The sequence below is a fragment of the Osmerus mordax genome, chromosome 3, assembly GCF_038355195.1.
Source record: "Osmerus mordax isolate fOsmMor3 chromosome 3, fOsmMor3.pri, whole genome shotgun sequence".
Taxonomy (NCBI): domain Eukaryota; kingdom Metazoa; phylum Chordata; class Actinopteri; order Osmeriformes; family Osmeridae; genus Osmerus; species Osmerus mordax.
The window spans coordinates 5,696,473-5,720,885 of NC_090052.1; the positions used below are offsets into that span (position 1 = coordinate 5,696,473).

General features: G+C 40.1%; 2 protein-coding genes across 4 annotated transcripts; both read right to left on the minus strand.

Annotated features, from left to right (window-relative positions):
* Window positions 1-631: 631 nt before the first annotated feature.
* On the minus strand, window positions 632-12,398 carry si:dkey-16l2.16 (ras-related protein Rab-35). 2 transcript variants are annotated; one of them, XM_067232498.1, is made up of 7 exons: window positions 12,231-12,396; window positions 10,366-11,102; window positions 2,918-2,968; window positions 2,650-2,773; window positions 2,360-2,484; window positions 1,421-1,545; window positions 633-1,288 (listed from the first exon to the last, which is right to left on the minus strand). In XM_067232498.1, exons 2-7 carry the CDS (start codon window positions 10,418-10,420, stop codon window positions 1,139-1,141), a joined length of 630 nt encoding a protein of 209 aa, XP_067088599.1. In that variant the 5' UTR covers window positions 10,421-11,102; window positions 12,231-12,396; the 3' UTR covers window positions 633-1,138. The 2 variants fall into 2 exon arrangements, with proteins under 2 accessions (XP_067088601.1, XP_067088599.1); XM_067232500.1 differs by lacking the exon at window positions 2,918-2,968 and having other exon boundaries at window positions 632-1,288; window positions 12,231-12,398.
* Window positions 12,399-12,655: 257 nt separating this feature from the next.
* Window positions 12,656-24,363, minus strand: thoc6 (THO complex 6). 2 transcript variants are annotated; one of them, XM_067233075.1, is made up of 13 exons: window positions 24,242-24,363; window positions 23,307-23,398; window positions 23,148-23,212; window positions 22,716-22,819; window positions 21,809-21,846; window positions 19,563-19,611; window positions 19,360-19,431; window positions 19,138-19,240; window positions 18,976-19,025; window positions 17,840-17,902; window positions 17,397-17,507; window positions 17,160-17,288; window positions 12,656-12,886 (listed from the first exon to the last, which is right to left on the minus strand). In XM_067233075.1, the coding sequence occupies exons 1-13, from the start codon at window positions 24,254-24,256 to the stop codon at window positions 12,806-12,808; spliced, it is 972 nt and encodes a 323-aa protein (XP_067089176.1). In that variant the 5' UTR covers window positions 24,257-24,363; the 3' UTR covers window positions 12,656-12,805. The 2 variants fall into 2 exon arrangements, with proteins under 2 accessions (XP_067089176.1, XP_067089177.1); XM_067233076.1 differs by lacking the exon at window positions 21,809-21,846 and having other exon boundaries at window positions 24,242-24,338.
* Between the last annotated feature and the right edge of the window lie 50 nt (window positions 24,364-24,413).

A 24,413-nucleotide genomic window follows, 5' to 3' on the forward strand; every position in this document is an offset into this window, starting at 1 on the left:
AGATTCAACCTCAGTCTGAAATCTGTAAACATCTTCAAAACATTTGAAATAATTTGCACGTAACCACCCTCTACATTAAAGAGGAATAATCCTACTACTCCTGCTCCCCCTCCTCCTCCTATGGTTTCTTAAATATTTCCCTCAAATTCGTTTCTGGGAGTTTTTCCTTGTCTTCCTTGAGGGTTTGGGTTGGTTGAGGGGCAGTTCTTAGGGCGTATGTTAAGACCTCTGTGACATTGCTAGTAAAAAAGGCTATATAAATATATTTGATTAGAAAACATGTAACATGCCGTTTTGAACATCTACTCTTCGATGCTATTGGTTAGTGTCAACATACTCACCCCTTTTTAATGTTGGAACCAACATACCAACCCCCCTTTTGACGTTGGGACCAATATTGCCCTACAAAAGGCAGTATTGAACACATTTACATTTAGTCATTTAGCAGACGCTCTTATCCAGAGCGACTAACAGTAAGTACAGGGACATTCCCCCGAGGCAAGTAGGGTGAAGTGCCTTGCCCAAGGACACAACTTAATTTTGCACGGGCAGAAATCGAACCAGCAACCTTAGGATTACTGCCGCAATTTGCTAACCGCTCAGCCACCTGACTCCCACAAACACACCAGTTTGTTCAAACCAAACCTGCCAAGTGTGAACACATCGCAAGTCTGTTGCTAGATTAGGGTTTTAATGATCGTTTTGACATTTCTGCGAAGCCGTTTCCATTTCAATTATAAAATGACATTAATAAACACAAATAACTACAAAAGAAGTTTGGCACATAAGTGGTTCACTGCCATCTCGACACCCATTCTTAGTGCAAAGTCAAAATAAATTCCAGTCTTTTCCCCATTCAATGGTGATAGACTTTGGCAGAACTCTCCCTTGGTCTATCCTATTCATTTCAAGCCAGACCCCTTTTTACCCAGTGTAGCCTCTTCTGAAAACATAGAACCATTCAATAATACATCTATTAATTGTGTATACAAAACATTACTTTGCACACCTCCATTATCCATGTTATATTCAATAGTCTAGGTTGGGATATTTCCCCAATTAGTTGCTGTCAATCATGTTTAGAAACAGGGCCATTGTCTGAACAGTTGTTTGTCTTTTTCTTCATTGGTCCTATAATTCAGCAACACTTTTTCCCCCTCTTCCTCCTTTCTCTGTCTCTATGTGAGTTGATATGAACCGTGTCCTTCTCTCTCTCCCTTTCTTTCTCTGTACGAATCTGGCTTTGCTTCTTTGCCCGAAGAACCATGTGAGTGAATTCCATAAACATCTGAGGGAAAAATGGAAAGTGGGAGCAGAGATTACAACAATGAACAAAGAGGTAATAAGGATAGACTGACCCCAACCCCCCACCACACCCCCGTCTGGAACCCCAATGTAAGAAGGCAGATTTTCAGCTCACCTCTTCTACATTAATGTTCTCCTTGGCACTTGTCTCAAACACCCTGACTCCCACTGACTCCCCAAACCGCAAGGCATCCTGGGTGTCCACCTGTTTCCTGGTGGGGTCTTCATTTTTGTTCCCCACTTGGTAAAACAAAAGAATGGAGGGTGAGAAAGATTGAGGTACTTTTACAGTACATCTTTTTCTTCCTAATACATCTTTACTCACATTTAACAGTCTTTTACCTAACCACCACAATTGAAAAATAATTACCATACCAATGATATCACACTTGCCTATACATTTTCTAAATTATTCATCAATCAAATGACCTTGAACTGTCTATAACTCAAAGTTCACCTATGGAGGGCCCAAACTCTAGCCTGGCTCTGCCCTCCTACGTACTTCCGCTCAATTTTATTTTTGCTTCTGTACATAGGTCTGGCCATGAGGTGCGTAAGTCAGATTTTTCAGGTTGATTTTCTACCGGCGAATCAGCGAACAGAGGGAGTGGCTGAGAACAATGACGTTGATGTTGTGCGCTAGTTTGTGTTGTAGTTCCGTAATGGCGGCGGAGAAAGATGCGAGCAAAGCCAGTCGGTCCGTTGTGGCAACGCTGCCGAATATCCAACAGCTAAAGCCGGTGCAAGAACAAGTTTTTCTGAGTTTTGTTGGTGGCCTTAATGTTGTGGCCCTCCTCCCCACGGGGTTTGGGAACAGTTTGATTTTCCAGCTACGGCAGCTAGCTCTGTTACAGTAGTGGTGAATGAATTGGCTAAGGCGAACGCTAGTGATTGGTTATGGCAGATCAGAGTGGCTCTGGGCAGATCCAATAGTTTTAAACTTCAACAGAGTACCCGCCTACAAGGAAGTCAACGCTTGTCAATGGAGCGAGGCCAGACTCTGTACAAATGCAATGTACGAGAGTCTGGTTAGGACCAGGCTACCCAAACTCACCCAAAATCTTACAAACGTTGTCACAGTTCTGAGAAATCTCATTTAGCCACCTCTTCACATTCACAAAAGATTCCGGATTTGTGACATCGTAAACAATGATTACTCCATGGGTGTTTCTGTAGTATCTGTGGGACAAGAAAGAACGCGTAAAAAAGGATGGTAAATTAAGTTTTTCAAAGAATATTGATTGTAGGACTTAATAAAATACATTCTTCATTTTGGCACAGGCTGTGTCATGAGTTATGTGAATCTAACATGACCCAGTTTTAGAGTATAAACAGATGGCTTACGTGGAGGTGATGGTTCGGAATCTCTCCTGCCCTGCTGTGTCCCAGATCTGCAGTTTAACTCTTTCCCCATCAATGTCTATGGTACGAATTTTGAAGTCCACACCGATTGTAGTTATGTAGCTGCCTGAGGGTCACCAAAGACAATAGTGTTTAGTTTTCCTGACTCAACCCCCCTCCCCATGAAAACATGAATAAGGGCAGTCATAACATATTCTATCTAAAGTAAACATTCATAAAAGCACCAGAAATAAGAGCTCTTTCAACACACCAGAGAAGGAGTTGTCTGCAAACCGCAGAAGTAGACTGCTTTTCCCTACATCTGAGACAGAGGTAGAAAGTAGAAAGTGATGACAATGTCAATAGGAAATCAAGCATCCCTTTTCCACAGTACTGACAAGACAACCAACCTACCAGTTACAGGTTAAAAGTTCCCAATGATTAGACCAAGTCAATTTGATTAATTTCTTAAATCTTCCATTGGATTTACATAAACAATATTACATAAGACTCAACATTATAATTATATTATAGTCAGGGGTGCAAACTCATCAGGGATTAAAAAGGTGACAAGGATCCGACCCCCTCGGGGGGTCCGGGGCATGCTCCTCAGGAATATATATTTTTAAATATATATATATGCATAGTCAGTGAACACTCTGAAATGAATTTGAGGATTATAGGTCACATGACCAAAAGCTATTGAAGTTTGAAGGTTTATTTTGAATTAACCCTTGTGTTATCTTCGGGTCATTCTGACCCATCAGTCATTGTGACCCACCGTCGTATTGCGACAGATTTACCGCATACAAAGACAAAGTGAAGCATTTTCTTTTAACAGCTAGGCTGTCTCAGACCCCCCACATTGCAAAGGTTAAAAGAAAATTATTTTAATTTGTTTTTGTATTGGGTAAAAAACGATGGTTCGTTATGAACCTTTGGGTCATGTGACCCGAAGGCAGTACGAGGGTTAAAGAAATCGCCACTGCATACAACACTATTTCTGCTCACGAGTTCCATTTTCACTTTCTCTCAGCCTACTGCATTGAACGGTCCACCTACGTAACCTTATTACCTTACCGTAATCAACGGCGGCGTCATTATTTCGACCAGCGTAGCGCGCGTAGTGCAAGCGTAGGGTTTGGTGGAAAAAAATTCTAAAGTTTGGCCGAAACTGAATCCCTTCAAAAAGCCCAATATTCGGCCGAATCCAAAACCGAATCCTGGATTCGGTGCATTCCTAGACAATAGAGCATGACATACTGCGCCAACTGGACTTTGAACAGCTCATTGATGAGTTTGCATTGAGAAAGAGCAGAAAACAGGCATTTTAATATAATTGATGTGATGATGGTGAGTCACATGTTTAAACTAATCATATTTATAGAGTGGTTCTGTAGACTTTAAAGCACTGATGTGTCATTGCACCTGGCGTGGGTTTGTGTGCGTGTCATGATATATATCTATATGGTGTCTGGGCGATATAGGGGCCTCATCCTGGTAATTAGCCCCAGGCCTCAAAATGTCTTAATCCGGCCCTGGTGCTAACACCGGTTAAAATAACACAATACTGGGCATCCGAATATCTGTTGAATATCCAACTTCAAACCAACTTTACCACGGTCATTCACCAGCCTAATATACAATACAATCAAATCATCTCTGTCCATGACTGCACCTTTAGCTTGCTCTGGGTATATGTGCCCCACACAGGTATAGCAGAACTGCCCGCAATATAGTTAGGCTATATTTTGTTATCCCCAAAATAGCACAAATTACCATTTCGTGGGCACGAATTAGGATTTCGCGCCCACTTTTTTCGTGGGCACTTTTTTTTTCGGAAGTCATGTCTGGGGCTCTGTAAATTACAGACCCAAAGACTCTAAATAAAAAGTGTGCGTGTCATGATGACATTGATCGGCCAAACGAACAAGCTGAAAAAAAAATACTCATGACAGCTTGCGTTCGCAGATTTCTTGGAGTGTCTCTGGGCAGATCCAATAGTTTTAAACTTCATCAGAGTACCCGCCTTCAAGGAAGTTAACGCTTGTCAATGGAGCGATCCCAGACCCTCTGTACAAATTAAATGTACGAGGGTCTGGTTAGGACCAGGCTACACAGCCCTGCCATCTCATGCACTTTTATGGGAATTAACAGGGCGTTTACCTATGCTAAATAGTAGCAACGGGGCACAAGCTTTCAACTTACGAAATATTGGGACTCATCATTCTCAGACCACACCTGTGAACAATTCTGCTGTTAAGGAACACGTCATGAATCACATCAGATTTTTCTTAGGAACTTTCTTAACCCTCGGGTCACATGAGCCGAAGGTTCACAATGAACCATCGTTGTGTTGCCACAACTTTACCCAATACAAAAACAAATAAAAAGCATTTTCTTTTAACCTTCGCAATGGGGGGGGTCTGAGACAGCCCAACGGTTAAAAGAAAATGCTTCACTTTGTTTTTGTATGTGGTAAAGTTGTCCCAATACGACTGTGGATCACAATGACTGATGGGTCAGAATGACCCGAAGATAACACAAGGGTTAAGAAATAACTCAGGAAGATATTGGTGAATGAGGCCCATTGTATGTCTCTATTCTATGTGATAGTAATAAAAGGAAGTCTGTCACCCCCTGAAACTGATGCAGTAACGCTCATGTTAGACTAGCTACTGTAGCCAAGATTCAAATGTTAGCCAAAAATGCCAAGATTCAGCCCAGAAGAATTGAGACGGAAATACTTGTCAATCAAAATTACAGCAAGAGACAGGGCCAGGGAGTTTTTCGGGCGATCTTTATGAGAATGGAGGAATCCTGCAATTAAAATATCCAAAAGGTTGAATATCTTTAAAAGCTATAATAACTCCATCCGCAAAATTCCACAGATTTGCAGTCTGAATAACCACAGAAAATGTAAAAATAATATGCAGATTCCATTTGGGCTTGCATATCAGACACCATAATGCAAAAGGAGTGGAGCACAGGGATGTTAAAAGAAGCGACGAAGAAGTGGATCGACTTGAAGATACAAGCCATTGAGGACTTTCCATGAAATTTCCCAACAGGAGGTGAACCAAAGCCAGACAGGGGACCATTCTCATATCTAGTATTGGAAATTGTTGGAGAGGATTCCCCCACAGTAATTGGCATTTCATGTGGGGTTACGAGTAGAACAGCAGAAGAAGCTCCAGCACTGGATTCACCAGAATCTCACCCACCAGCAGCACCACCTTTCTCTCATACAGTCAAACAACCTCTCCCCCTACCTGCAGAAGCATGTCTGCTTGAGCCAGCATCCCTCTAACCCCCAGAACCCACCTTTACTAGACTGAATGTAGTCAACAGTAAGCCTTCACAGTCCCATAAGGATAACTCCAGCAGCCACCAACCACCAGCAGCCAAGTGTGCTAAAGGCAAGAGAAGGCCTCCTGCTCCTAGCACAGAAGTTGATATTAACTCTAATTCGCACCTGTATCCAGACAGTGCAAGCTTGCACATCAGTGACGTTATTTGTCTGAGCAATTTTGAGGCATTTACTTTTTTGGACCCAGTTAGATTTTTGAGGTTTTGCGTCCGTCATGTGCACATCTGACCAATCGAAATGCAAGTTGTTGACCATGTCACAACTGTCAGAACATTGAACATGGCGGATCACATCATTGTATTTGGACCTCAACACCTGGTTTTATAAAAGTGAAAGAACCTGTGTCCAGTGTGCAAAGGCCTTAAGATGTCAAATCTTTACATCTGAAATTGAGAAGCTCACACAGGAAACACAAAAGATTTAAGCCGGAAAATAAAATTTTTGCTTGAAAAGATCAAATTGAACATGGAAATATTTACACGACAAGAAGATCTAAAAGCAAAGGCATATGCCATCACACTTTCAAATAAGCCATTGCATTCAGCCAACTCTTACTAATACTGTTCCGATTTGGTCAAACCTTGCAGAAAGAAAGAATGAATAGGAAAAACATTAAAAACAAAAACTTATTTCAAACATTTGGATGATTATTATTAGGGATGCACCGAATCCAGGATTCGGCCGAATATTGGGCTTTTTGACGGGGTTCGGTTTCGGCCAAACCTTAAAAAAAAATTCCACCGAACCGAACCCTACGCTGGTCAACGTAATGACGCCGCCATTGATTACAGGAAGGTGTTTACGTAGGTGGAATGCAGTAGGCTGAGAGAAAGTGAAAATGGAAGCAGAAAAAGTGTTGTATGGCAGTACTTTCAGTCAACAGAAGGCGATTCAAGTTGAGCTATATGTTCAATTTGCAATGCAAATTGGTCTCGTGGTGGCAAGGACCCTAAACAATACACAACATCTCCGCTGTTAAAACGTGTATGAAACATCCAAAATAAATTCTATAAATCTAAAAGTCTAATATTTTGGATACTGATTGGATCTTGAGATAGGGTAAACATAGTCATATGGTATTTGTCAAAATAGTTTTTCCCACTTGTCTTCCTGGCATAATGTTGCCCATTCTTTTCTTTTTTTTACAGTTAAAATCAAATCAAATGAAAACTACACTGCTGTGGACGTTGTTTACTTCATTAATGTGTTCACTGTGTTAATGGACTGAGGATGGGAGTAGGATTCGGTATTCGGTTTCGGATACGGCAGAATCTTAACCAGTGGATTTGGTATTCGGCAGAACCCCAAAAATCTGGATTCGGTGCATCCCTAATTATGATTAGATATTGTTCTTGATAAACTTAATGCAGTATCCAGTCGGTATAGACTAAGTTAGATGAGGATCCAGAGCCTGCAGAGATAAAAATAAAGAAGGCAATGACGTTGGAGTTAAGTGTAATTGTATACCTCTGTGCAAACAGGCCCATCGGCTTTTCAGAACACCTATGCACCACTCAACCACATTTCTGGTCTTTGTGTGTGCTGAATTGTCACTGTCACACATTCTCACTGACACTTGCTGTCATGCTTTGCCCCTGGCCATTTGATCACCTAATTTATAATTACAAGGTCAGCATCACACACAATCTGAGTGTTGATTGAGTGGTATCCCTTCCTGTTCACTAAGTAATTCTCGTTGTCTTTGGGTCCCTTCATTTTGATGTGGGTGCCATCTACACAGCCAAGTATGTCGGGGATATCGGTTATCTGATGTTGGAAACTGAACATAGTTGTTAAAGCGCTTACACAAAGATAGCGCAACTTCTCCTTTACATACAGTACATGTATGCACTAGAATTGAATCCCCAACCTAGTTTTGAAATGATCCTGTATCAAAATATCTTAGTGCCAGTCTGCCACACACTTTTAGGGACGGAATTGGGCCCTGTTTCTGTCGGTCATGTTGCAAGTCTGCTGCTAGCATGTCGGTAATTCTCTGTATCTCCGCTCGTGGAAAACCAAAGCGCAGGTATAAATCAAAGTCATCATAAATGTCCAAGGGGTGTAATCTATCACAAAGAAAACCTTGCCGACGCAAAAAAACAGCCATTATAATTTGCCTCCGCCTCATCTTCCAAATGACCCCATCCTTCAAAACGACGCACCATGCCAACCGTTATTTTACGGAGGACTTTACACCTAGTAAGGGCTGAGTGTAAGATTTAAGTTGTGACTTATGTCTAACTTGGAACTATTTCAGTTGGTGCAGCCCTTAAAATGGTAGTAGCACATAAACTCCAACCGAAGTTAGTAGTTATGTTCTTGGCTACATTTGAATTTACGCATTGCTGGTGCAACCCAGTGCCGTTACCTAAGCGAATAAAAAAAATAAAAAACACTTATGTGCCAAGCCATCAGAACCGAAAACTGTGGTTAAAAAAAACGAGGTATGTATTTAACTGTGGGCTAACTGTATTGCTGCATCCCTATTAGGGGTGTGAATCTTTTGGTACCTCACGATTCGATTCCTGGGGTCATGATTCGAATTTTTAATCAAATTTAGATTCAATATATGCTTTCATTTGATTCCAGTTTGCTATTTGGTGTTAATTGTTTCTATTTAACTTTGATAGGCAGTTAAGTGTGGAACAAAAATTGTAATAATGAAAAATAAATGTAAAATAAAAACGATTTTTGACATTTGTGAATCGATGTGAATCGCTAGAAGACTGATTCGCGATTCAAACTTAAATCGATTTTCCCCCCACCCCTAATCCCTATGAAAGCACGAGCCTCTACACCAGTCCTGATACTTCTGAGTTCATGTAAAGGCATTTGGACTGGAACCTTTATACCATAACACTACTGGCAATTAGGTTTGCAAAGGGGCAAAAAATGTGTCTGTTACATTTTCAGAAACTTTCCATGGGAATTTTAACTGGGGAATTTTTTAAATATTGAACACTTCTCAATCAGAAAGCAGAATTTATGAGTTATAAACTAAAACCTACTTTCTTGTATTTGCTATTTAAACATTAATACCTTACATCAAATATATTTACTAGTGCTGTCAGTTAAACGCGTTAATAACGGAGTTAACGCAAACCCATTTTAACGGCGTCAATTTGTTTATCGCGAGATTAACGTTCTTTTTGGCCTAGCAAACTTTGTAGTTTTTTCACATGCTGTTGCAAGAACTACTGACGTTAGAAAAACTACAACACCACACCAGATCTAGCTAGACCGGAAACAAAACAACAGGCACACCACACACACTTGTTTGGGTTTGCGAGCCGTCTAAAGAGTAGTAGGCTAATGTTTTGAGTGGATGGCGAGCGCGAGACGCCGAAATGGATGCCAATAAGTTCTGAATGGAAAGTTTACTTTTAACCCTTGTGTTATCTTCGGGTCATTCTGACCCATCAGTCGTTGTGACCCACCGTCGTATTGCGACAACTTTACCGCATACAAAAACAAAGTAAAGCATTTTCTTTTAACCGTTGGGCTGTCTCAGACCCCCCACATTGCGAAGGTTAAAATAAAATAATTTTTATATTGGGTAAAATTGGGTAAACACAACGATGGTTCGTTATGAACCTTTGGGTCATGTGACCCGAAGGCAGCACAAGGGTTAAAACAGTTGCCAAATGGTTCCATTGACAAGACCAAAGTGATCTGTTTGTTTTGTCGTTGTGAACTGAGCCATCATTGCAGCATGTCCAGTCTGAAATACCACTTGATGGCCAAGCACACAGATGATGCGAATTCTCCGCCCCCTCGTCAAAGCCAGGCAATTGCAATGTTGTTTTCATAAAAAAATGAAAGAAAAAAAAAACATTTGCACCAAGCAATACGATCCACTTTTCCATGTTGATAAGAGCATTAAAATGAGAAAAAAATAATGGGACAAAAAGAAATCAAGGGACATTTAGAATAGATAAAAATTTGCAATTAATTGCAATTAATTGCGAGTTAACGATGACAATGCAATTAAATATTTTAATCGTTTGACAGCACTAATATTTACCCTATTACCCAAAACGTACTAACTTGATGTAGTCCTTGGGCCCAAATGCAATTCAATAGTCCTGCTGTAGTGTGCATGATTCTATAAATTATCTGTGCATGTGATGGGGGAATGCACAGGGTAGAAATTCAACTGAATTTGCATTAAATCTGGTTCTTTTAACCACGATTGTGCGGCAAAATTCCCAAAATTTTGCAACCCTACTGGCAATGCAAGGTTTCAAATCTAGCCTAAGTGAATTGCAAAACAAGTCTAGATATTGTGGCAAACTTTAGGATAACTCAACATTATTGCCAGGATTTGAACATTAAGATGCACTGACTGGAGTCTCCGATGATTAGAAGCTTGAAGAGATGGTTGTAGTCCTTTCCCGCCATTTTAAAGAGCTCTCTTGGATGTGTCTTCCTCTTCCAATGAATGTGGTTCTACTGCAGCAGAATCCTGTGTTCCCTAGATCCAATACAATTAACTTTTGTAAAATACTGTTGAATTTCTAATTTATCTCCACTGTCCAACTCTATTGCCGTTGACACCGTGTTCCAAAGTGCCAAAGTCTTCTTTATCTTGGAGTCTATGGCCTGTGATCCCACCTCAGTTCCAGTTCCTCCCACTAACACATGTCGGGGATTCCCAATTTATTCCAGTCAGACATGACCAGTTTCTCCTCTTTCTGTTTCCCTCAGTCCACTGTAGCATTGTTTTAACACTTAGTTCCTAAGGTTTTTAAAACATTTGTTCCCCACGTTTAATGGCAGCAACAGTATGGACTTGGCTTGAAAGTCTCCACTACAGTTCAAGACTATTCAATCAAGCAATTGCACCTCCCTCCATGTCCGCACAAAAGAGGTAATTAACTACAGTTAAAGATCCATTTTCTTTTTTTCCATACGCTCTTCCAGTGTTGGTATCATAGCTGTACGGAAACAGTTCTTAGAAAAAATAGACTTCTTTTAGACAGAAGTTTAATCCACTGAGCTGCCTCCAGTCTCAATCCCGCTTCCTCTCCTTGGTTATGGGTGAAAGAGAAGTGGCTAGCGTGTCTGTTTCCTGCCAAAATCCCTGAACGAGAGAGAAAGTTAATGTTACAGTTAACAAATGGTAAATTAATATGAAGATGAGCATAGAAGCCTGGCACTTTATTGAATTGTCATACATTTCTGATGATCTTTTGCCACTATGTCAATACTGTTTGTGTACCCTGTCCTTATAACAGCTGTGATACTAAATTTAACTTGCACTGCACACACCCTCTCTACACACATATAGGCTTCCATGAATTTCCACCTGAACTCATTAGGTAGCTGGGTGAAGGAGAGGCCAAAAGGTTTTCTGACTTCAATATGGACATTGATGGACGAAAGCATAACCTAAACTGGCATAAGAGAAATTGGCCCTATAACTCTGGGGGAAACAAATACAGCCATAGCAGTCATTTTTCATGAGAACAGGAAAGTGTAGTTGACTATCACTAAAAATAATGGAAGAGAAAATAGGAATAGAAATAGCTGATTCCCGTTACAGTAAGTAGTAGTAGTAGTAGTACACAAACAAAGCTCCCTAAACTAAACTGGGTGTGTAATCAGTGTCGAGATGTTACTTGGGTCGCAGAAACAGTAACATCAACTTATATGAATACATTCTATGCTAAATAAGTTATCGTTACTCGCTAGTTAACTTAGCAAGTTTAGCAAACAATGTTCTGGAGAAGAAAAGTATATGTTCCAGCCACAGGCCAAAGAACATTCTGTAATTATTTTCATCTTGTCAACTCAAACCCGCTAGAGAAAGTCAGTATTTGTCAAGTGGTGATAAGGTTAGCTAAATACCGTCTAGTTCAGAAACTATATGACCTGGCAACTAGGCTGCTAACATTATTTAACTTTGCAAACAATAACGAAGTTGTCTAGAATTGGAAACAGCAGTAGCTCAATAAAATCAGCGACAATCTAGCGAGCTAACGCTTGTTAGCCAGCAAACAGCCACCCACACTGCGCTAGCAAATTACGTAGGCTAGCTCTAGTGCTAATGCCATCAGATAACTAGCTAGTTGCTTAACTTAGCCTGTAGCCCAAGAACTTCAAGCTGTCTACTAATAAAACATGTCCAGAATCGTCTTTTATCAGCGGAAGTACCAGAATATTTTAAGGTATTTTTAAGACCAATTACGATTGTGTTGTTAAAACTTACGGCGATGTCTGGGTTCGCGATACTTAAGTTAGAATGTGTAGTCTTCCGTTTGAAGAAGTATGTTCAACACGTCGCGGTTCTTGAAGATTGACAGTTCGGAGTGTCGTGGTCCACGAACCGTTGTCTCGGGCCACACCTGTGAGTTGAGTCACTCACACATGCTTCTGCTAAATCATGTGCCCTTCTTTCTCTGAAAACCTCCCTCCTCCTTTTCCTTCTTCACTCACGCCAGTTTCCCACAGCCAACACAATTGCATCCCGATAACATTCCTCATGCAATTTTCAGCCTGATAAAATTCCTTTAGCTTGATTTGCTTACCAAAAAGGTGAAGAGCCAAGTCCATCTGCCAGAAAGCTTACAGAAGTCGTCAAAATAATAAAACCCAGGTCTTGATCAGTAATAATTAGTCATGAGAATAAAAAGCAAATGTAGACAAATATTTAATAGATTTAAAATCCATCAGTTTTCACCAATAATAACTCATGTCCATCCATATACAATTACTCTAAATACTAGACACACTTTATTACTTCAGCAAGATTACACATTTTGCAACGATATGGTAAGATGTGCCTTAGAAGGACAGGGAAAATGCTCTATAGGACAGGTTGGTAAATACATCTACTTGGTCACTGCTGCCTCCTACTGTCAGCACCTGTGGAAAAAATAATGTTTTAATTATGATTGTTGGTAGATCATGCAAACAGAATCAACCTACAGTCAGTACCCACACAATTAATATTAAATACATCTTTAATAAACAACACTCAAAGAGACAGTGGACACAGGTGTTGGGCCACCATAACAGCTTTGATGTGCCTAAGTTGTCACAATCCATCAATGATCTGGAACTCTGGAGGGGTGTCACTCCACACTTGTAAAAGATCAACCACGGCTATCAAGATATAAATATTTCATAAAAGAATAAGTGATAATTTGGAATAACTACTGGAATTACAATCACCTATTTAAAGATTGTTACGAAAATGACATGAAAACATGTCTATGCAAACATGACTAGAAAGAATAACACTGCTTTTGCTGCATCAGTGTTAACGAAAAATAAATATCTGAAATAGCTGCATGAGGTGAAGCTGAAGAGTAAGTTAACTCCAGTAATACACAAAATAAACATAACATTACAACTTGTATCTGCACAAAAGGATGCAAATGCAGGTTAGGTGCTCAAGCCAGAGAATGTAACTCTTGTGGATGCATTCTTCTAACAGCGCGCTGAAACACGGCAAGTAAAGCAAAAATAATTCACAACATTCTATAGTGTTCCCATAATGTTATGTATATGAAATATTACATTACAGTATTTTCATCTACTTTGTTGAAGTGAAGCCAGACATCACTATGCCACTTTATAGCCATGTTTCTCTCTGTCCTGTGGTCTGGACTTTGGACCGCATGTTCTGGCAATGCTAACCAATCAGAGCTCAAGGTGCTGGCCAAAATGCAAAATTAATCAAATAATGCACATATCAATGGAAATTGCAGTTATTTGACTATATGGGTTAAATCAGAGCAAGAATGGTTAAAGTAAGGTTTAATTAAATAGATATTTAATAACATTGCAACAGAATGAAATCAATTACAAGGCAAACATGTTACAAAATGAAGGTTTTAAATCTTACCTACTCTACCATGATTATTAAATCAGAGAGAAAGAAAGAGGTGTGGAAGGAGAAGGAGTAGGACAAGCCAGAGTTGCGGAGAAGTCCTCAGGAGATCAAGAATCCAAAGAACAATGCTTAGAAATTCCCTTTATATCAAACTATTATCTGTAGAACAACAGACCACATCTTGACCCTTACTTATCAAAATATGACTAGCAATGCGACAGTAAGTTACACAATGAGGTACAGTGTTTCCCATACATAGTTTTTTGTTGTTGTGGTGCGCCACAATTAATAATTGTCTGCCACAAATTGATGAACTTGTATCCATTTTTGTTGTTGTTGACATTTCCAACATTCAAAAACTGCAGGGCTGTACAGAAGCCGATCGATAGTCGAATAGTTGCCCTGGTCCACGCAGCTCTGTAAGGATGGCACGTCTCACCTCATCCAGTTGTGAGTAGTTTTTCCTTCTGTACAACCCTGCTTCTCTCAAATGTGACTTCATAGTGCGTATACTCATCCTGATGTTGTGATTGGTTGACAACATATCAACTATCACGTTGTATGTTATTGGAGGATTATAGGGGCCAAAACTAAATACATAAATAATTAAATGGCTAAATACTTGAATAATAAATAATTATATAATAAATTAATAAAATGAGACACAAAATATAGAAATGTTACATGTAATTGTGTGTATATATATAGATTTATGTTTTCATTTGTTCACATTTATTTATTTATACTTTCATTTATCCACAGCGTAATTTGCTAGCCTGGTCCTAACCAGATCCTCGTACATTTAATTTGTACAGAGGGTCTGGGATCGCTTCATGCGTTAACTTCCTTGAAGGCGGGTACTCTGATGAAGTTTAAAACTATTGGATCTGCCCAGAGACACTCCTGATCTGCCCAGAGCCACTCTGATCTGCCAAAACCACTAGCGTTCACCTTAGCCAACTCCTTCACCACTACTGTAACGGAGCTAGCTGCCGTAGCTGGACAATCAAACTTTTCCCAAACCCCGTGGGGAGGAGGGCCACAATATCATGGCCACCAACAAAACTTAGCAAAGATTGTTCTTGCTCCGGCTTTAACTTTTGGATATTAGGCAGCGACTCCGCCGCCATTACTAAACTACAACTCAAACTAGCGAACAACATAAACGTCATCGTTCTCAGCCACTCCCTCTGTTCGCTGATTGGACCTACAAAAATGTTGTTTCCAAAAACCGACTAATACACCAAAATCCCAGACCTAGTACAGAAGCAAAATCTAAATTGAGCGGAAGTACGTAGGAGGGCAGAGCCAGGCTAGTAATTTGCTGCAGCAAAATAAATATGTCATCACCCTTCACCAAGTCAGGGGGCGGGTTAAAGCCTCTGATTGGTGGTTCAACTTGAATCGACTGCTTTTGACTAATTCAAGATGGCAGCACCTATATTTCAATGAATGAAATATTGCATGCTACAGTGGTCGAAATGTTGGCTGTAGCTGTTGAGATTGAGGCAACTGCCAATTCACTTTTTTTTACATCATATTGAGAGCTTCGCTGAAATTATAGCAATGATATTGGCCCTGACTGACACAGACAACAATGAAAATGTGTTCACGATCCTCGGCGAAATGGTACAGCATAGGAGTGGGCGAATCGATCTAAAGTAGGCTATCGATCGATACCAACGTTGGTATCAGTACTGATTGATACTGCCGTGATGAGATCAATACTTAAGTTTCAATTTCTCTTCTCTACATTCAGTACACAATCCCTTTACATCATAGTGGTTGTGCAAACACCGCTCCTCTAACTTCGCTCAAGCTCACTTTGCCCCTCCCTTGCTAGGCTGTGAGTTGTTGCCGGTGTGCACATGCAGTAACACGACTCAGCAGCACACTATACTCACAGTATTTTTGACAAAACTCTTTGGCCTGTGTTTTATTATGATTATGATCATAATAAAATAATGATCTTAAAGGAAAAATCACAAAATCATTCAATGACCATGAAAATTTACATTTTCAATTTTCATATTGATGATGACCCCTGACTTTTGAGGGGGGACAACAGATTTATTTTGCTGCAACAAGTTACACCGTGGATAAATGAAAGTATAAATAAATAAATGTGAACACATGAAAACGTAAATCTATATACACAAATACATTTATATATTTCGTGTCTCATTTAATTTGTAATGTATACATTTTGTACGTCAATTAGGCATTAAATTATATAATTATTCATTTATTTAAGCTTTGTATTATATAATTATTTATTTGTTCAAGTATTTAACCATTCAATTATTTATGTATTTATTTCGTTTTGGCCCCTATAATCCTCCATAGTATGTATGATGTACAAAATAATTCTTAAAAATAGCGAAAGTATCTTAGGGAGTACTCATGTTTTCAAAATAGACGTTTTTCCGTGTTTTTCACCTCTCCTTCCTGTTAAAAGACAGACTGTCTGTCTGTCCAATCAGGAGCGTCCGTCTTCTGCTAGATAAGCCCTACCTTTTCCGGTAGAAGTTAATGCTGTTGTGTTTTATGATTTGCTGTTGTGTTTTCCTATTTGCTGTCGTGTTTTCCTATTTGATTGATTTACACTTCAGGGCCACCGTACCTATTGGTTGACCTGGACATTAATTGAACACAGGTATGACTTGCTCATAGACCTTTGATTTTCCTAACCCACCAACCAAGAAGGGATACGCCCAAAAACACAGGATATAAGAGACCGACAGAAAAGTCAACCACGCGAACCAGGGTCGATCACAGATTACGTGTACGAGGTTTGAGCCAGGTGGGAAACAAATCCGGAGACACCAACGTTTTGTGCAATGCCTGCTAACATCCTCCTAAAGGGAAGTACGACTGCCCGAACACAGTCGGTGCTGCTTCTAATGAGTAGCCTAATTTGATTCTAACAGAAGCATCTGCATGTGTTAAGTTTCTAATTCATTCTAATTTACTCATTCAGGGGTTTTCCTTCCCTTTCTTAGTATCTATCTTTAAAGCAACAAAACCTGAATAACTGATGAGGCCATTACATTTCAAACAGCATCTATTTCTGTCGTCAGGACACATTAACCTAGACTTATACTGAATCATTGCTGAAATGGGCACAAAAACAAGGTGTGGAGGGTCAGTGTCAGGTCAGGGCTGAAAAGGAGAGAGCAGGGTACAGGTAGCTACTTTATCTGGCTCTGTGGTGTCATGTCAATCATGGTTATGTAGTTCTCTATCTCTCAGACGGAAGGTAAACCAAAGATAGTTGGGTGTAACGGTGGATTTGCTTACCCTGTGTTCAGTGCTGTTGCGGTTAAAAGCCAGAGTGTTGAGTGAATGGGGGGTGCAGGGAATCTGGGCTTTCACTTCGCCCCCCAGAAGACAGTGGGACACGCACTGGCCTTCACCCACAGACAGGATCTATGGAGGCATTGTAAAAAAATGTTTAAGTGCAGACTGAAAAAGGACAAAAAACATCTAATAACAGTTAAGGAGACACAAAATCAAACACCCAGAGTGAAGTCTCACCATGTCCTGGTAGAAGGTTGCTTGTCGCTGACAGCCTGCTAGGGGGAAGACAGAGGTGGGGGACATGGATCGAAGGTGCCAGAGAGAAAGGGATGGCCCTCCTCCACAGAGCTGATAAGGAAGGAGAGCAGCACAATAAGGAAGTGGTTGTTTAAATGTATGACTCCCTATACCAACAGGTTACTACAAATGTGATACCTGAAACTAAATGTGTGAGTGACTTGATATTTAGATTTTGGAAATTAAATATGCCACTGATCAACTGGGTCAAGTGCTTTAAAACATTCTTAATCTCTTTCATAAGACCTGCAGCGCATAAAAACTGAACAAATTGTAACAATTACTGAGGCCGAGTGCTCAGCCAATCTTTAAAATAAAAGTCTGCACAGGTACTGGGAAAAAAAAATGAAACAAAGATAAATGGTAGTTGTTGGACATCTTACCATCCAGTCAGAGTCTGTAGCAAGGCAGGAGATCCACTTGCCATACTGGGGGCGGGCACAGGTCTAGCTCAACATGAGGAAAACAAAGATTTGAGGGGTCGGAGGGCGAGGGTTATTCTGTAGCCCATTTCCTGTCTTTTGTACTGCTATCCAGAATAACATAATAGTTCAAGAGTTGTACACCCGGAATAATATAATTATTAATATAATAGGGATAAGATATGGCTGTGCAATATAACAAAAATCATATCCTGATATAGTAATGATACATATCACAATATAGCACAATTTCTGTAAATTCAATGATTTTTCTCAAATATAAAACGACCACATGGTCTACTCAACAAATAAAAGTAACTTACTCATATTCGATTTTTTTCTCCTTTATTAAGGCTCGAAATTGAGACCAGTCGCATTTGATCCTGAAATGTATTCTGTGCAACCTCAAAATATAATTGGGAGCATTTGTGCGAGTGCAAATAATTGTTGTGGTGTGACCTGTTTTCATTTCTCTACAAAATGCTCGCTAATTACTGCACAATGTGTGCCTGCTGTGAGCTGATACAGTGACCGGTCCACCGTTCTTATCCAACATTACATAACCTTAAACGAAAACATAAACTTCATCTTTACTTTCTTAACTTTAATGCAGATTTGAGATTTGTTCATATCAGCTGTCAATCACTACCTTTCTTTCACTGCTCTTCGTTGTCAAGTGACAGGGAGCTAACCAGCACATAAAATATAAAGAGCTGAAGAGAGACTACAGAGATTTCTTTTGTAAGCCGTCTACAGTTACATATAATGTAACTCCTAGAGTTGATGATGGCGATCATGTGGCGAACTTTCCCACCAGCGGAAAAACATGTTTTTTGTGCGCTCTTTTTCCGCTCGCAAACCCAGTGCTTGCGCTGTGGCACCGCTGTCCAAATGACGACAAATATTGCCACAGCAAAGGGGATTTGCGGCACAGCGGTATAAACTATAAAGCATAAAATGAAACGATGGATGCTTTTCTATTGTAACATCGCCCAGCCCTGTCGATCGATGCACCCATCAATCGATATATATCGTTGAAATTATGCCGTATTTATGTTTCCAGCAGGTTGCCCCCACTTCTTGACTTTATTTCTTACCTCATATTTGTAAACTTCAATACAGTGCACGGATTGGCCGGTCCGACTGTCTAAAAATCAGATGCAGTAATCTCAGATACAACACTATTTATATTGAATATACATGGATTATCCTAAATGATTGAAAACTGGTGTGTGAAGGTGCATGCATATGTCCCTCACCCCATATCCTCACAGAGCCGTCCTCTCCGCCTGAGAGAATCTCTCCTTCCCTCTCTCTCACATTCAAACAGTGGATGTAGTCTGTGTGGCCCTGAAGAGCTAACTATTGAGAGAAATAAAAATACATAATAAAAGTGATATGAGAAGGTAAAAGGAGGAGAAAATATTACGTTTCAGATTTAAATAATTAAGTACAAGGATTCTTTGAATGTTTTCCTGAACCTTGAAGACTCCATGCTCCATATCCATTACGTGGATGTTATTGTCCCCTCCACCAACTACAAGACTGTTATCCTGAGGTATGGAGAAAGGTAGAAAGCAGTAATAGAAAATGTCTCAATTCAAGTCAACTGAACATTGGCTATCTGCTCTAATTCTCTGAAAAAGTAAATCAACCCCATATTCATTTATTTGAATGTACTCACTTTAGGATTGATGATCATGGAGTTAATCTCTGGAATCTCCAAGCTGGATCTGGTGGCAGGAATAAACAGAATATGAAGTTTGCTTAAACAGCCGCAACAAAATTCATGTGGGCACGCATATACACATCAGTGAATACATTCAATAGTCCTAGGACATTACTTAATGATATTCTTAAATGTATATTAAGTTTCTCTGTGATTTGTCTCACAATTGGTTCTTGGAACTGACCCATGGTTTTATTAGGTGACATAAACCCAGTACCGATCTTGGTCTGTACAGTTAATGTGTATATAAATTCTTAACGTGTTGAATCAGGTGTGTTGGAGCAGGGAAACATCTAAAACATGCAGGACAGGGGTGCCCTGGGGACCCCTGCCTCGGCTGGTAATACTCAGGATTTGCAAGTTAGCTAAACTTATACTATATCAAAAATATTTTTTTCGACATAAAATGGATTTTGCCAGTAAATGAGTGACTTGGCTTTATTTCTGGACATACTATCCACAACCAAAGTGTGTTACACATCGCCTCTACAAGTGCATTGCTTGGTATTGTAGCAACAATGCTCTTGGTACCCAGAATGCCCCGCGGCAAGCTGAAAAGCTACGAAGTTAAGGGCATTAGCTTAGTTAGATAAGCATTGTTCGGAGTTCTATTGTTGTGTTCGTTCTGTTTTGATATGTGTAATGCTATGGTTTGTAGTTAAGATAATTTGAGTGTTCACCCTGATTGTGAATGTTGTTTAGTTAGATGGCTATCCAAGCTGTGCAATGTGAAAGTGTTACTGGGTAAATAAACAGTCGTGAGCATTATTCCTCTCAACGCTAGCCAGCGCACCGGTATCATTGTTCCCGTATCAAGTGCGGCCTATATTCCAGTGCAGCTTATACTCCGATTTACAAACACAAAACTCCCATTCTGGTGGGATGCGGCTTATAGAAAATACAGCGTATTTTCCGTAAAATACGGTAATCCCAGATTCTTACAATCTTAGCTCCTTCTGGAGGCACTATGTAAAAATGGCCTTCAAGAGGTAGCTTTTTCTTTTTTTGGGGGGGTCAAGTTTGGTTTAGGTGACACGTATGTTAGGTAAATTATTTTAGCTGTTATGTATGTGTCTGTATCTGTTCATATGGGCCAGGTGCCTGATTTAAATAAATAAATAAAATTGGCCCTGGGGGGTGTTCAATAAACGTTGCTAACGCAAGTCACGCTAACACGAATAAGTCTCACTTGGGTTAACGTCAACTTAGACTTAAGCCTCAAGCCGTTCCACTAACGTTCCGTTCCACTAACAGGCATCGCTAATTCAAGCTAGACCTCAATAAGCTTAGACTGTGCAGCCCAGATCAGGCGATCGTCGAAAAGAGGAGTTATGTCGCAAAAAGCAAAGCTTAAACCAGCAGAGTGGTGTTGTTTCAACAGCGTAAAGCGTTTTAGTTTTTTTGGAGTTGTCCACAAAAAGGGCAATGTTGCCGCAATTAACATGGCAAGGGAGACAACTTGTCCAACAATTACAACTGTTAAAATGCGTAAATTGTACATTTAGTCATTTAGCAGACGCTCTTATCCAGAGAAATTGTAGACCTACCAAATCTACTTAACATATATATATCTATGTAGGCCTACTGATAATTAGTGTAATTTGATGAGCTGTCTGAAACCGTTCTGACAGTAGGCTATAGCCTATGGCCGATATTCTCAACAGGAGATTGAGAATAGTAGCCCAAAAAAGAATGTGGCAGCAATTGAAAATTGTAGGATAAAATTCAAAACACTGAAGAAGGCCATGGTTAATTGCACTTGATGTGGGCTAATAATGTTTTTGTCTTCACATCTTGAACAAAATTAATAAATTACTTCAAAATAACTTTGCCACACGCATTTATTAACTGATAGGCTAAATGCTGAGCTCTAAGATAAAAGGGAAATATAACCATGACTAAAATGGGGATTCACTGAAATACATTTACATTTAGAAATTTAGCAGACGCTGTTATCCAGAGCGACTTACAGTAAGTACAGGGACATTCCCCCGAGGCAAGTAGGGTGAAGTGCCTTGCCCAAGGACACAACGTCAGTTGGCATGACCGGGAATCGAACTGGCAACCTTCGGATTACTAGCCCGATTCCCTCACCGCTCAGCCACCTGACTCCCGGCATAGACATAACATTTAATAGTGAAGGAAATAGGAACAACAAATATACTGGCAGATATGGTCAGAATTAATATAAGACATCTTACTTGTAGTTTGGCCTTCTTGTCCAAGAAGCCTTGGTATTCTTGAGGGGGAAAAAGTGGCACTTACAATACTGTGTATTTTGTATATTACTTCCTCACAGAATAAAAAGCAATAGGATAGAACCCAACTCCCCTCTTCCCAGTATATATATATATATATATTAGGGGGTATACCGGTATGAACGTGAATACGGTATGGCGTTGTGCCATGATATGGATTTTGCCATATCATGGATATCACGGTATATTAATACATTTATAATAAGTGTTTCTGTTTGGTATAAAATATAAGTCAAGTGATACAGCCTAGAGGGCTAGTTCAAATTTTTAGTCTATCTTAAAAAAAATCAAAATAAAAACATTTAAGCATAGATGCTGCACGCATTGTGCCAGCCAATGAAAGTCAACAAACAAGCTAGCGCACCTCCAGACGAAGCAAACATTCATTGGAGTAAACTGCTTTTGTTGGCAAGTTTAAGCAAGCGTTATGCATGTGCGCGAATATGAACAATCTACCAGAATGCGTTTAACAAATCCAATGCCAGGTTGGCTAGAATTGTGAAATGTTTATTGTAGGCCAACAGAATCGAGTATTCAGCCATGTAATAATTGTTTATAGCCAACTCACTACAAATATTTAAGTTTTCTTGCGATCCCATTAATGTTGGCTACTGTTTAACGCTAAAGTCGCTTTTCTGTGGCAAAGCCCTGCAGACTGGAGTTACCCAAATCCATCCGAGTGCGGTAGATTAGCCGCTGCGGTGCGGATTGCATTGTCATGACATTTTAAAAATAACTAATATATTGTGATATATACCGTTACCGTCAGTGCTTAGGAATTATACCGTGATAAACATTTTAGGCCATACCGCCCAGCCTTAATATATATGGACACCATCTTGGCCCTTACCCTCTTGATAAGCTCCACCCAGCTCCAGGCACTGATCTCTCCATTGCCTGTGCTGAGCAGGTGAGAGTCAGTGGAGATGAGAGAGAAAACCGGTCCATCATGAGCTGGGAAAACAGGAGATTAGGTTAAATCAAAATACAATTTTGGATGTGTAAACATTTGTGAGATTGATCATTTAAATGAAAATGAGCCCTGTATTACATTTTCCATGTAGTGTATTTGATGGTGCCTTGATGGATTATTGTGAATTAAATGCAATACAAGAGTGGTTCCTGAAACATTTGCATTACATAGAAATTAAGAAGTGCAGAGAAAGGCATGAGATCTTAAACTGATGACAAGTTACTGGCGTATGAAAAAACTGAGGAAAAACTTCCTTACAATTCACACATCAGTTTGGGTTAAGGTTCTGCCGTCCCCTGAATGACTAACCTGTAAAAGTAAGGATGGCTTTCTTGCTCTGCTCCGTTGCATCCGAGCTTAGAGCCGATGAGAGACTGTTGGATAGATTGAGAGAGTAAGTATGCACCTAGACACAACGAAGATGTTCCCCTTAAACGTATTTAACTTAATTTTCATCCACCGTCTCACCTGAACACTGCTATCTCCCCATAATTGTTGCCTGCAGCAAGAAAGCGACCACAGGGAGAATAACTCTGGGAGAACACGGACATGTGGAGATGCTATAGTTGAAATAAATAACAGAGGAATAATACGGAAGTGGAATTGCATTACTGCCAAATGTTCATATGCAGGTTGGCAACTATACGAATAAATTGCCTCCTATAGGCCTAACTGATACACTAGGGTGACCAGATTTGAGTTTGTGAAAAAGAGGACACTTCATCGCGTCGGCGGTGGCATCTACAAATGTCACAAATGAATTGACAATGCTTCCGAAGCATCACGGCCGAGGCGAACCATGTTTTTTTTTTTAAGCTTGTCCGTGAACTTACATTTACGTTTCGGCATGGCTGCTATGTCATGTGCTGTTGTAAACAATGCAGCTTGTGGAGGCAGCAAGGTACTCAGTGTTGCCAGAAATGGCAAAGTATCGTATCAAAGGTTCAAAATGATCGTTTTTGGAGGACAATTATTGTGCATCTGGCAACACTGAGAAGGCGGTCTACCAATTCGCTCTAGTCAGAGCTCGCGCAAGAAGGTGGAACTTAAGGGAGATAGCCTTTCCAAAACTTGTAAGGGCGTAATAAGTTTGTGAAAGACCCAGAGAAACGCATATCCGACGAGGCAAAATCCCGGACGATTTTGGAATCCCTGCCGGACGCATTTTTTAGGTCTCTAAAAGAGGACATGTCCTGGTTAAAGTACGTCTGGTCACCCTAGATACACAGACTAAACATGCTACATTTATTGGCTAGCCATCTAGCAAATTGTTGTAAGTAACCTAGCGTATCAATGGGGCGAGCAGGCCAGAATGCCACTGCCCGCTCTCTTCGTCTGTTTAAGAAACAGGAAATTGCCTAGAGCCGATTTAAAAGGAAAACGTATAAACAGGACACGTTTACCTCAACAGGACCCATTTTGCATGCAACTCAGCGCGTTTTGTCCCTCCACAGTAAAACTAGAGAGCATCAGAATGTCTAATATCCGTAGACGGGCTCTGCAAGCATGTATATTTCAAATTCAGTCGACGAAATATGACGTCACTATACGTTACAAAGGAACCCTGGGAGATCA